This window comes from Leucoraja erinacea, chromosome 36 (assembly GCF_028641065.1).
Source record: "Leucoraja erinacea ecotype New England chromosome 36, Leri_hhj_1, whole genome shotgun sequence".
Classification (NCBI taxonomy): Eukaryota; Metazoa; Chordata; class Chondrichthyes; order Rajiformes; family Rajidae; genus Leucoraja; species Leucoraja erinaceus.
The window spans coordinates 6,903,361-6,917,663 of record NC_073412.1 but is presented as its reverse complement, the minus strand read 5'-3'; the positions used below and the strand labels follow the sequence as shown (position 1 = coordinate 6,917,663).

General features: G+C 47.0%; 1 protein-coding gene across 1 annotated transcript in view; it reads right to left on the bottom strand.

The window, feature by feature from the left end:
• Positions 1 to 2,033: 2,033 nt before the first annotated feature.
• The window catches only part of tubgcp4 (tubulin, gamma complex associated protein 4), a 32,442-nt gene continuing 20,172 nt past the window's right edge, over positions 2,034 to 14,303 (bottom strand). Inside the window, exons 10-18 of the mRNA XM_055662569.1 lie at positions 13,474 to 13,524; positions 11,042 to 11,147; positions 10,639 to 10,746; positions 7,812 to 7,941; positions 6,665 to 6,842; positions 5,845 to 5,979; positions 5,114 to 5,230; positions 3,943 to 4,082; positions 2,034 to 2,708 (exon numbers count right to left, since the gene is read on the bottom strand). Of these exons, the coding sequence (XP_055518544.1) occupies positions 2,696 to 2,708; positions 3,943 to 4,082; positions 5,114 to 5,230; positions 5,845 to 5,979; positions 6,665 to 6,842; positions 7,812 to 7,941; positions 10,639 to 10,746; positions 11,042 to 11,147; positions 13,474 to 13,524 (978 nt within the window). The 3' untranslated portion in view covers positions 2,034 to 2,695. The remainder of the gene's footprint in view (positions 2,709 to 3,942; positions 4,083 to 5,113; positions 5,231 to 5,844; positions 5,980 to 6,664; positions 6,843 to 7,811; positions 7,942 to 10,638; positions 10,747 to 11,041; positions 11,148 to 13,473; positions 13,525 to 14,303) is intronic.

The following is a 14,303-nucleotide window of genomic DNA, read 5'->3' as shown; positions in this document are numbered from 1 at the left end:
TTTTTTTTTTCTTCTCATCTCGGTCCTAAAAGATTTCCCCCTTAATTCCCCCTTCCAGTCAAAGCTTAAGCTGGTTTAAGTGTTGCTGTGCTCTAATCCTTCATTTCAGCATTGCACGCCCTCTGGCATCTTCATAATGCAACTGTTGTGGAGATTTAGAATCCCACACCAGGAACTAGAGCACAGGAATCACACCAGAGGGCGAACAACATTGGAAAACCTGTCCTAGGAGGTGGGACAATAACCAAGGCCCAGGCTCTCAGGCAGACTAAAGGCCCCACAGAGCTAATACTGTGTGGCCTGGATAGAGTGGATGTGGAATCTTTCCACTAGTGGGAGAGGCCAGAACCAGAGGCCTCAGCCTCAGAATAAAAGGACATACCTTTAGAAAGGGGATGAGAAGGAAATTCTTTGGTCAGAGGGTGGAATTCATTGCCACAGACGCTGTGGAGGCCAAGTCAATGGATATTTTTATGGCAGAGATTAGTACAGGTGTCTTGATTAGTACAGGTGTCAGGGGTTATGAGGAGAAGGCAGGAGAATGGGGTTGAGAGGGAAAGATAGATCAGCCATGATTGAATGGCGGAGTAGACTTGATGGGCCGAATGGCCTTATTCTGCTCCTAGAAGTTATGAACTAGCAAGAGCTAGTAGACTATATCTCAGTCATAAATAAAGGACATTGACTCTTTTTCTGTGTACTAGCTGGTTTAATATAAGGTTCTCACAGCAGCACGAGTTTCATTTTATTTAGCTCTGCTTACAAAATGGGATGAGCATACACAGAAAATCAATAGCTTCGCTTTCATCTGTAGGCACAATGGATTTAACACTGGATTGGGTGATAAGAGGAACCAGCATATGGAATAATGGTGAAGAGAGACACAAAATGATGAAGTAACTCAGCGGGACAGGCAGGATCTCTGGAGGTGACGATGAACAGTCCGCAGAAGGGTCTCGACCCGAAACGTCACCGATTCCTTCTCTCCAGAGATGTTGTCTGTCCTGCTGAGTTACTCCAGCATTTTGTGTCCATCTTCGGTGTAAACCAGCATCTGCAGTTCCTTCCTACACAATGGAATAATGACTGTCGGCTGTGTGTGTGTGTTCTAGGAATCTCACCAAGTCAGGGGCTCCTCTGAACTTTAGACTTTAGAGATACAGCGTGGAAACGGGCCCTTCAGCCCAGAGTCCATGCCCACCAGCGATCACCCTGTACACTAACACTAGGGACATTTTTCAATTTCAACCAAAGGCAGTTAACCTACCAACCCGTACGTCTTTGGAGTGTGGGAGGAAACTGGAGCACACATGGGAGAAAGCCCACGCAGTCACAGGGAGAACGTACAAACTCTGCATAGACAGCCCCTGTAGTCAGGATCGATCCCGGTCTCTGGAGTTGTCAGGGAACAACTCTACTGCTGCGCCACTGAACCAGTGGATGCCATAGCGTGTGAACTCGGGTGCAGAGAGGTCTGGTATTAATTCACTTTTTCACACCTAGCACATTTGGCCATTTATAGTGGTGACAGTGAAAGGAACACCGCTCCTTCCACTATGTGGCTGGAACCCAAAGCCCAGTTGCTTAAGACCCAGGAGCATTGAGAGACTCCTCAACTGTTGCATGCGATTCCCAAATCAGTACTCTGGACAATTCATCGCAGTGGGGAGGTCGGCTGGATAGAGGGGACTCCATTCAGCACCCAGGGCGGGTGAGTGGACACCTTCAGAACTTGCAACAGATCGCATTTGAAGCAGCACAAACCACTGACATCAATGAGTTCAATTTAAGACCATGTCCTTTCCAAATCCCACACATCTATGACGGGAACAAGACGGAACACATTCCCAATTAATCAAACCAAGTTTGGGAAAGGTGCCTGGTGATTTCACAAGGAGGGTTTTTCTAAGGGTCTTTGACAGACCAATCGCAATGGGAAAAGGAGGCTAAAACTCTGGGAAGAGTCGATGTATTTGTTCTCATCATCTCAGTCTGTTCATCTCACCTGGGGTCAGTCCATTCCCAGGTCTCACCTGGGTCAGTCTGTTCATCTCATCTGGGGTCAGTCCGTTCCCATCTCACCTGGGGTCAGTCCGTTCCCATCTCACCTGGCAATGCGCCTCCTTTGAGGCCGAGTGATGAGATGACATCAGTCCAAGAGGAAAGGGAACAGAGATTGCTCAGAATCAGCAACAGCAGGTCACACAGGCACAGAACTGTGCGGTGAGTGTTTGTAAAATGGCAGGGAAAACTAAGACACAAAAAGCTGGAGTAACTCAGCGGGGCAGGCAGCATCTCTGGAGAGAAGGGATGAGACCGAAGAAGGGTCTCGTCCCGAAACGTCACCCCTTCCTTTTCTCCAGGGGTGTCCCGCTGAGATCCTCCAGCTTTTTGTGTCTATCTTCGGTGTAAACCAGCGTCTGCTGTTCCTTCCAACACTGACTTCAGTCCTGGGTTCATCGAATGTGTCGGTGGGAGCAGCACCGTGTCGGGAGACTCAGTCCTGGGTGTGTGTCTAGAGGAGCAGGCACTGCGATGTGAAGCCGTGCCCTCTGGTGAAGCTTGGAGCAGCAGCTTCCCCAGAGATAAGTGCAGGTGGCTCAGGCGTGGCCGGCAAGGGTCCCGTACACCGTGGACCTGTCAGCTGCACCGCAGGCCGGTGAAGGCGATGAGCCAACACCTCCAAAGGCTCTGGTCAGATGCCAAAACTGAAAAAGAATGAAAGACATGGTCAGAGACAAACTTTGCAGTGGTAAATCTCATTTTAGTTTAGTTTAGATTAGAGATACAGCCCCTTCAGTTTCGAGTTAACCCTGACCAGCGATCACCTCGTACATTAGCACTATCCTACACACACTAGGGATTTTGATCATATGACACTTGGTAAAATTTTACAATTTTAACAAGCCAATGAACCCAACACCTCCGCTCGGTTCGCAATAACCAACCTGATCTCCCGGTGGCTCAGCACTTCAACTCTCCCTCCCATTCCGAATCAGACCTTTCTGTCCTGAGCCTCCTCCATGGCCAGAGTGAGTACCACCGTAAATTGGAGGAGCAGCACCTCATATTTCACCTGGGTTTTTTACACCCCAGCGGTATGGACATTGACCTCCAATTTCTTGCTTTCTCCCTCCTTCCCCTCCCCTTCCCAGCTCCTTTCTCCCTCCTTCCCCTCCCGAGCTCTTCCACAGCCCACTGTCTCCGCCCTGAAGAAGGGTCTCGACCCGAAACGTCACCTATTCCTTCTTCGTTCCATAGATGCTGCCTCACCCGCTGAGTTTCTCCAGCATTTTTGTCAACCTGCAGTCAGTAGATCAGCCCATTATAACCAAACTCCATTACAAAGGGATCCGTTTATAACGTGGGTTTACTGTACTGTATAACTGCAGTGCTGAATTCTACCAGACTGCATTTAATCCCAGTTACCTAACAGCCCATAGACTTGTACAGTACAGAAACAAATCTTTCGTACAGCCAACTACAAAATATAGTTACAGATGTTGCAAGTCCATATGAAGATCAGAGAAATGCTATTAGAAGATCAGGCAGCACGCATCCAGAGAGAGAAAAACCGACCCTAAACATCGCCCATTTCTCTCTGCATGGATGCTGCCTGATTCTAGAGACAAAATGCTGGAGTAACTCAGCAGGACAGGCAGCATCTCTGGAGAGAAGAAATGGGTGACGTTTCAGGTCGAGACTCTTCGTCAGATCTCGAGAAGGGGCTCGACGTGAAATGTCACCTTCTCTCCAGAGATGCTGGCTGTCCCGCTGAGTTACTCCAGCACTTTGTGTCTATCTTCGGTTTAAACCAGCATCTGCAGCTCCTTCCTGCACATGCTGCCTGATTCTTCCAGCACTTTGTGTTTTGGAGGCAGGAATTGAACTCCACTGCATATTTAACCAGCGTGTTGCGTAGACGTGGTACAGAGCCCTTACCTTCCGAGCGTGCCTCCTGACTGTGTGTAGTACTTGTTGTAGTCCAATCTCAGCAGCAGCTGGGCCAGGTCAGAGTTAATCTGGTGGTTGCGAACACTCGACAGGATCTTGAAGAGGAGGGACGACTGGCGACTGAAACCCTGGGAACCGCCCAAAACAACAAGCACGTCAGCCTCGGTCAGCAGAAATATCAGCCGTGCCTGTAAATGGAAGATGCGCTCGCCTGCACAAGTAATAGGGGTGGCACAGTGGCGCAGCGGTAGAGTTGCTGCCTTTACAGTGCCAGAGACCCGCATTCGATCCTGACCTCGGGTGCTGCCTTGTACGTTCTCTCTGTGACTACATAGGTTTTCTCTGGTTGCTCCGGTTTCCTCCCACAACTCAAAGCCGTATAGGTTAACTGGCTCTGTAAATTGTCCCCGGTGTGTAGAATGGAACTAGTGTAAGGGTGATCGTTGCCGACCTGATGGGCTGATGGACCAGTTTCCACACCGATTTTCTAAACTAAAGCAGTGAATACATTCAGCTGCATCAACTCCAAGGTGAAGCAGCTAACCAGAGCCGAGATCCTGACTTTGGGAGCCGTCTGCGCGGAGTTTGCACGTTCTCCCTGTGAGGACATTTGTTTCTCCCGAGTGCTCTGGTTTCCTCCCACTTAACGGCCTGTCCCACTTGGCGATTTTTTTGGAGTCTGCCGGCATCATTGACTGACGGCATCATCGAAACGTTTCAGCGTGATGCAGCGTGACGCGTCGTGATGGCGTGTTGACGCGCGGAGTATCGCAACGATTTTTTTGTTGCCGCTGGATTTTGAAATGTTCAAAATCTTTTGGCGACTGATATGACGTCGAAAAAAATCGCCAAGTGGGACAGGCCCTTTAGAGTTGTGTGGACTGATTCGTTAATGGGATCCTGTATATTGACGCTAGTGTGGTGTTGAGTCATAGAAGGGAATTGATGAGAATAAGAGGGAAGGTTAAAGTATAGGATGAATGTATTGGTACTGGGTCTATTATTGTCTGATGTACAGAGCAACAGTGAAAGCCTCATTTGCGTCTCATCTATGTACATGAATGATGTACAATCAAATCATGTACACACACACAACAGGTAGGGCAAATAAAAAGTTATGGTTCCTATTGACAGGGAATGCAGGTTGGTCACTACTTACCGTCACGAGGACGTCTAATTGTGGAGCTCCTCGGTCATCTATAGGACCAGGATTCTGACTAACCAGGGAGCAGAAGTTGTGGCATAATTCCAGGATCTCGTTCAGGCAGTGGAACACCTGCAGAGAAAGGGAACAAACCTGATCAGACATTGTTGATTCATTGAAAAGCTACGCTGGGTCAGTATTAACGTGTGTGTGTGTGTGTGTGTGTGTGTGTGTGTGTGTGTGTGTGTGTGTGTGTGTGTGTGTGTGTGTGTGTGTGTGTGCGCGCACACAGACATATACATATGTACAATTCAGTACACACCGTGCTCGCGCGAGTGCGTGTCTCTGTGTGTACTGCAGATGGTGGTTTACAACAAAGATAGACGCAAAACGTTGGAGTAACTCAGCAGGTCACAAATGTTTGTGTGTATATAGAGACGTAGATATATATATATAGATATATATATATATATATATATATATATATATATATATATATATATATATATATATAAAACGTTTAGAGATTTAGAGAACCCAATTAACCTACAAACCCACACGTCTTTGGGATGCGGGAGGAAGCAGGAGCACCCGAAGGAAACACACGCAGGTCATGGGGAGAACGTGCAAACTCCACACACACAGCGCCCAAGGTCAGGATCGAACCCTGAGAGGTGGCAGTTCTGCCAGCTGTGCCAGCTGTGCCGCCCCATGATTCCCGTGCCATGGGAGGGAGGTGTACTCACCGGTTTGAGCAGGATGAATGACTGGGCCAGCAGGTTACTCAGGAAGTGATCGTGAGCCAGTCGTATGCTTTCAAAGTCCCGGATGGAGTTTATCCGCTGGAGGAGCTGAGAAAACTGAGACTCGAGGACATCCACCTGGAATGGCACAAGGCGGCGTTCAGCATCCGAGGCGAAGAGACTCTGCAAGTACCATACTTGAGGGGCTTGGATTCCACCAGATGCTAGCGTGCTCTAGGCTAATGCTCACTTCAACTCAATTGCTGCAGGTGGCTTTGCAAGGTTGTCATTTTGCAAGTTTGAAGTTCAACACTCTCAGACCCCTGGGCATTGCTGGAGCAAGTAGCTAGTTGACCATTCTCATCGGCTAGATTCGCACTATCTCGTGCACTTAGTTCATAAGTGATAGGAGCAGAATAAGGCCATTCGGCCCATCAAGTCTCGTCCGCCATTCAATCATGGCCGATCTATCTTTCCTTCTTAACCGTATTCTCCCATTTTCTACCCGTTTTCAACCCTGATACCCGTACTAATCAAGAATATTGTACTAATCATTGGCGTCCAACCCACTGTCGCCAAAATTTTTCAACATGTTGAAAATTTAGCGGCGACCAGAAAGACGCCATGAATTTTTGCGCGACTGAGGAGACGACTCCCGGCCACAAACTAGTCGCCTGTAGTCGCCTAAAAAAATCGCCTAAGTGGGACAGGCACATTAGTTTGGACATCCCAGAGAACAAAAGCCCAGTGGTTGCTTCTCATCATCTACACCCCGAGGCCAGGTTGCAGGTGATCCTGAAGGTGATAGTCTATTCCAGGTTACCTGTAGGTAGTACTGCAGGTTGTCCACAAGGAAGGCCATGTGGTTCCTCACTCTCCACTTGATCACGTCCGTCTCATTGTATTTGAGGCGCTTGCGCTGCATCTGCACGGCCCAGCAGTGCTGCAGCTCCGCCTGCACCCTCCGCACGCTCAGCAAGTACTTGAACACAATGTTGTACCTGGCGGAGGGAACGGGGTGAGAAACAACGTCGAAAACCGGAGCCTGACCTGAGCTACCAGTCTCTCCCATCCACAAGCGAGGCACAGTGGTAGTGCAACTGCCTTACTGCGCCAGAAATCCAGGTTCGATCCCAACTACGGGTGCTGTCTGTACGGAGTTTGTACATTCTCCCTGTGGGTTTCCTCCCACACTCCAAAGACACACGGGTTTGCAGGTTAGCTGGCTTCGATAAAATTATAAATTGTCTCTGGTGTGTCAGATAGTGTTAGTGGTTGGCGCGGACTCGGTGGGCTGAATGGCCTGTTTCTGTGCCTGTCCCACTTGGCGATTTTTTCGGCGACTGCCGGCGTCATTGACTGATGTATCAGGGTCGACGAAAGATGTCGAACATTTCAAACTCCAACGGCAACAAAAACAAAATGTTGCGAGACTTGAGGACACAATACGTCGTCACGTTGGTGACCTGATACGCCAGTGAATGATGCCGGCAGTAGCCGAAAAAATCGCCAAGTGGGACAGGCCCTTATCTCTAAAGGGCACAAATTCGAACCTGAATGAGGCAAAGCTGCATCAACTCTTCTTTGCCTCGCCACAGATGCGGACTAACCTGCTGAGTCTCCCACTATTGTACTGTGTTTGATTCACTGCCTGTACTGAATGGCTGCTCTCAACTAGAACACGGTACAAACTATAACACTGGCCAAGCTTGGAAGGAGAAGGAAGTCATGGTGGAAGGCACATGAGTCAATGTTGGAAGAAGCTGGGGGCAGGGTATACACCAGGCACTCAACCACACAACATGCTTGCCAATCTTGATCAGCTTGGACAGATACACTTGCGAGAGTCCCAGTTTGGTTCAATACTGGATAGTTGCCAATCATGAGGATTGTGACCAACTTTACGGCTGTGCAGAAGGAGGAAGAGCAAGAGGGAAAATAAACAGCAGCAATTCGTATGGTAAACTTACTTTTCCAGCACAGCGGGGCTGAACAAGATGTGCAAAGGCCACTGCACTTTGTACGAGAGACCCAGAGCTGACCAGCCAGACGTCGGGGCTTCACGAGGGGAAGATGATGCATCACGACTCTGTGTTGAATCTACATGTGAATGGGGTTGGCAGGAATATGCAAAAATGAAAAGGCATAATGACAACCAAAACTAGGCAGAATGAAAGCACAACAATATGCATATTGGGCAGTCTGCACCCTAGCGGCATAAACATTGAATTCTCCCATTTCCGATAGCCCTTGCTGTCTCCTCCCCTTCTCAGCTCTCCCTCAGCCCTCGTGCTCCTCCTCTTGCTTTTTCCTTTTTCCTATCTTCTCCCCCCCCCCCCCCCCCTCCATCAGTCTGAAGAAGGGTTAATCGGCCCGAAACGTTGCCCATTTCCTTCACTCCATAGATGCTGCTGCACCCGCTGAGTTTCTCCAGCACATTTGTCTACCTTCGATTTTGCAGCATCTGCAATTCCTTCTTAAACAATATGCATCAGATAGGTCTAGAGGGATATGGGCCAAATGCAGGCAGGTGGGCCTAGTGTAGATGGGACATGTTGGTTGGTGTGGACAAGTTGGGCCGAAGGGCCATTTTCCACACTGTATGACTCTTTGACCCTAATTCAATGTCTTGGGGGATGAGCAGAGGCTAATAACCGATTGTTGTAAAAACTCTTCTGGGTCACCGATAACCTCTGAGGAAAGGAAGCGTTGACTATAACGGCTCGCTTACACGCAACACCAAACATTGGTGACAGGGCAACAAATCAGCACAACCTTCTCAGAGGCAGTTATGAACAGACATTAAACATGGCTTACAACATAGTGTGTAGGAAGGAACTGCAAATGCTGGTTTAAACCGAAGATCGACACAAAATGCTGGAGTAACTCAGTGGGACAGACTGCAATCTGAATCTGAAGAATGTCTCGACCCGAAACATCACTTATTCCTTCTCTCCAGAGATGCTGCCTGGCCCGCTGAGTTACCCCAGCATTTTGTGTCTATCGTGGCATATAACACATCCGTGTTCCACGAGAGAATATAAAAAAAATTAACAGCCAAACCTCATATAATATCATAACTATAGTATTCAGTAAATTTGGTCGGAAATAGTCTCTCGGTTCAGTTGACACACAACAAATGTAAAAAAATAGTGCACTGATATTTAACATCAAGGTTAATGGTCGATTTATTGTTGACACTTGCAGAAATATACACACAATATATATACCTCCAGAACAGGCACAGTGTGGATTAAACATCAACTGCATCAAGGAGATGCCACTAGGCCTAAAAGACAAGGATGCAAGGGATAGTTCCACCTTCCTTGCTTCATTGCAGCTTGCTTAACTTTTTTTTCTGGGGCAGCTCGGCAATTTGTGCCAGTCAAACAGCACATGCTGAGGCTCAGGGCTGTGTTCAGTGCACACAGCTAAGATCCTACAGCAGAGATGCATGAGTTACTCCAGCCTTTTGTGTCTGTCTTCGGTTTAAACCAGCAAGTGCAGTTCCTCCCTGTACAAGCTATGTGCCGTTTTAACTGAATGGATAACTGAAGTCGGGTCAGGTCAAAGATAGGGTTGGGTTACTGAAATGGCGGAAATTGTGCTCCGTTGCGTACTACGCGTCAGTCCATTTAAATTTTCAGGAGTGGTCTATCTAGGATCTTGGGCACACAGTGAACAAAATGCGTAGGAAGGAACTGCAGATGCTGGTTTAAATCGAAGATAGACGCAAAATGCAGGAGTAACTCAGCGGGATAGGCAGCATCTCTGGAGGGAAGGAAAGGGATTGGGCAAGAACCGTGAATCACCACCAGCGACACTAGTGGCGAAGAAGGCGGATGATATACTTGCCTTCATTGCTCGGGGCATTGCATGTAAGAGCCTGGAAGTACTGGTGCAGCTCTGAAGGCCGCATTTGAGTGCAGTTCTGGTCGTCCCATTACAGGAAAGATAATAGAGGTTTAGAAGAGGGTGTGAAGGAGGTTTACTAGAACGCTGACTGGATTAGAGGGTTTCACCTACAAGAAGAGGTTGGATAAATTTGGAACACTGGAGGTTGAGGGGAGACTTTATAGAAGTATATAAAATGCTGAGAAGCATAGATACGGTAGACAGTCAGAACCCTTTTCCCAGGAAGGAAATGTCCAACATATAGGGAATAGCAATAAGGTGAGAGGGGGAAACTTTAATGGAGATGTGGGGTACAAGTTTTATTTTTACACAGAGAGTAGTGGGGCTTGGAACGCATTAGCAGGGGTGGTGGTGGAGGCAGATATGATAGCGGCATTTAAGAAACTTAAAGATAGGCACATGGAAGTGCAGGGAATAGAGGGATATGGATCATGTACAAGCATTTGGATCAGTTTAACTTGGCATCATGTTCAGCACAAACATCATAGGCTGAAGGGCCTGTTCCTTTGCTGTACTGTTTAGTTTAGTTTAGAGATACAGCAGGGAAACACAGGCCCTTCTGCTCACCGAGTCCGCACCGACCAGCGATCCCCACACACTAACACTATCCTACACAGTAGGGACAATTTACATTTATACCAGGCCAATGAACCCACAAACCTGTACGTCTTTGGAGTGTGGGAGGAAACCGGAGATCTCAGAGAAAACCCACGCAGGTCACGGGGAAGAACGTACAAACGCGCTACACACAAGCACCTGTAGTCAGGATCGAACCTGGCTGTGAGGAAGTAGCTCTCCCACCACGCCACTGCTCTTCTACGTACTATCCATTATGTAACATTCACATAGACAGAACACAAGAGATGTGTGAACCCCATCTACCTTTGGGGTTTTTCCCATGGTACTCAACAGTGAGGTGCAGGAGCGGGAGAAGATTGTCGTCATCCAACAGGACTCTGTGTGCGGATTTCTGGAACGCGACGTTAACATCTGTAATGTAGTCATAGATGAGAGAGTTAGAGGGGCCAGAGAAGATAAAACAACATAGATACGTTTTTTCTTTAAACTCTTCTTTTGCTGCGATTATTTAAAAAGGATTTATATTACATATTTTAATAATATAACAGCATAAGAACATGAGAATAAGAACCTCCTTAATTCCACCTCTGCTACAGTAGTTTAAGCACCCTTTCCCAAATAATCCCCATCTCCCACGAGTTGTTTTAACATCCTACTCCTCTATTACTAACTGGAGCCATTACTTCCAATTATTCGCCTTATTTACCATGTTCAGTGACTGCTGTTGGTGGAGTCTTTAATAAATGCTGTGCACTGTCGATGAAAGCCTGAAATAATTCACCTCGACCCAGCAGGTAGAAATCTTTGATTATCTGAAATAGAGCACAGGATAAATGTAAGAGCACTTGGTGCTAATCCACAGTTTTTAAGTCAATGGTTTTTACCTTCAAGTAAAAACCATTGACATTCGATGCTGGAAAATCGAAGTTAGGCAAAAATGCTGGAGAAACTCAGCAGGTGAGGCAGCATCTATGGAGCAGAGGAAATAGGCAATGTTTCAGGTCGAACCTTCGAAACACTATAGGGAGAGGTTGGGTAGGCTAGGATTTTATTCCTTGGAGAGCAAGAGGCTGCGTATGGCGGACACAGCCGAAAGTGATAGGACAACTTGTTCTTATTTGATCTTATTTGACTGTGCACGCCAGGTTGATTGCATTCATCGGATCAGGGCAGACCACGTGAAGGTTGCAATCTCCCACCCCGGCTGAGGGATGATCTTATAGAGGTGAATAAAATCATGAGGGGAATAGCTGGGTGAATGCACCCTTTTTCCCAGGGTATGGGAATCAAGAACTAGAGGGTAGCCTGAGGGACAACTCTTTCACACAGAGGGCAGTGGGTGGATTGAACGCGGTGCTAGAGGAGGCAGCTGCGGCATGTACAATTAACATTGACATTTGGATGGGTACATGGAAAGGAAAACTGCAGGCAACTGGGAATAGCTTGGATTGGCATCTTGGTTGGCATGAACGGATTGGGTCGGAGTCTATTTTTGTGCTGTGTGACACTATGACTCTCACTTTAATTCTAATGCCTATGAACATTGTGGATAAAAAGAAAATGAATAAATGTTAACCATACCGGCATTAGGTTGAATCATTGACTCCCACATTAGATCAAATATAAAAAGTATTTGATTTTTTTTTAAATCAGGTAATAAAAGGATTCACTGTAGGCGTGTACTCAGAGCGCAAGATCTATTTGGAAATTAACTGTACGTACCCAGGAATCAACATTGAGTCACATTTATATAACCGTAAAGGTTTAGCAACATGAAAGCCTTGAAATAAACATTACATTCAGTGTACATACAGTGGAAGCTTTTGGTTGCCTTGAGATATTAATAACCACGGGTCGTTCGTTACTGCATGCAGCAGCTCTTATTCCAAATGTATCTTACTTTGCAAATCTGAGCTCAATTAATGGAATCAGCTATTCTTCCATATTTAAAGACTTGTTTCTTTATATTTGGTAAGTCAGGTGATGGAGCTTCAAGGGCCTGTCCCACTTGGCTGTCACTTGCACGTAAATTACGCGACATAATTTACGCGTCACGACGTGACATACACGTGATGCGTGCATGGTGCACATTACGCATGCATGATGCATTTTACGCACGCATGGTGCGTGATGACATAGGCAGTGACGCGCGGCCAAGCACGGCGTCGCAGGATTTTGTGATGTACAAAATCTTTGCGCACCATTTGCGTGACTTGCAAATGACGGCCAAGTGGGACAGGCCCTTTGGCGCTGGAACTAAAGTCAGTAGAAGTCTGTGGATCGCCCAGAAGAGCTATAATGCATTATTAACGCAGACTAAAGCCCCATCAATATGCCTTACTGCAACTGTTATTTTTCCATTCTTCCACCCACCAGCTTTTGATATACTAAACATAGCTGTACCCTGCGAACGGCTCGATTGTAATCATGTCTGGTCTTTCTGCTGGCTGCTGAGCTTGCAACAAAAGCTTTTCACTGTAGTACACGTGACAATAAAGTAAACTAAACCAAATCTTTTGTCCGTGTTGCGAGTTCAATACTCACTGAAGAAAGAGCCAAACATTTGACCTTGGAGGGCAAAGGTTGGAGGGCAAAGGGGAATGCCACTGCCTCCAAGCTCCTCTCTTGACCACGTATCTTGCCAATGTGAAAATATACCAGCATGTCTACTATGCCAATGGCTCAAAGTTAAAATAATCACAAAAATCAAATTTTCTGACCCAAAATCTGCAGATGCTGGAATCTTGAGCAAAACATAAAAGGCGGCACAGCTGGTGGAGCTGCTGCCTCACAGTGCCAGAGATCTGGGTTTGATCCTGACCTCGGGTGCTCTCTGTGTGGAGTTTGCATGTTGTCCCAATGACCGCGTGGGTTTCCTCCCACATTCCAAAGGCGTGCGGGTTTGTAGATGAATTGCCGTTTGTGAATTGCTGCTCGTGTGCAGGGAGTGGGTGTGAAAGTGAAGTCGTGTGAACGGGTGATCGCTGGTCGGCATGGACTCAGTGGCAGTATCTTTCAATCAATTCATCCATCAACTCAATGGGTCAGGTAGCATTTGTGGACAAAGTGGGCAAGACTAGGTTTTGGGTCGGGACCCTGCATCAGACTGGCCAATTTCTGATCGCTGTTCAGTCTCACCTTAAGTTGGCCCAGCAGTCCTGCCTCTTCAACCACCAATTTCCACAGATGCTGGTGAAAAACAAAGAAAAGCAGAGTTACCTAAAGACCTGATTATAGCATGGAACGTGGGAATGCAGTAACATCTGAACAAATGTGTCACAGCAACAGTCTCTAAGAACTCGAATTACCTGCTTAAATTTTCCAATCAATATATTCCAAGAGCTCTTAGTACCTTGAGCATCAGCAAACTCAGGCATTAGTGGACAATGTTTAAGAAATGAAAGATGCTGGTAAAATAGAAGATAGACACAAAATGCTGGAGAAACTCAGCGGGTGGGGCAGCATCTGTGGAGAGAAGGAATTGGCGACGTTTCGGGTCGAGATCCTTCTTCAGTCTGAAAACGGGTCTCGACCCAAAACGTCACAAATTCCTTCTCTCCAGAGATGCCGCCTCACCCGCTGAGTTTCTCCAGCATTTTGTGTCTACATTAGTAGACAATTGTCCATCACTCAAATGCAAAGATTCTTCAAAGTTGAGAGTAGCCCAGCGTATTTCCACATTCATCCAGACTATCCATAGATCTTCCGATTGGAATGAACACAAATGCTGAGAGAATGGAGCGGCTTGGCTTGTACACTCTGGAGTTTACAAGGATGAGAGGGAATCTTATTGAAACATAAGATTGTCAAGGATTTGGACACGCTAGAGGCAGGAAATATGTTCCCGATGTTGGGGGAGTCCAGAACCAAGGGCCACAGTTTCAGAATAAGAGGTAAGCCATTTAGAACGGAGACGAGGAAACACTTTTTCTCACAGAGAGTTGTGAGTCTGTGGAATTCTTTGCCTC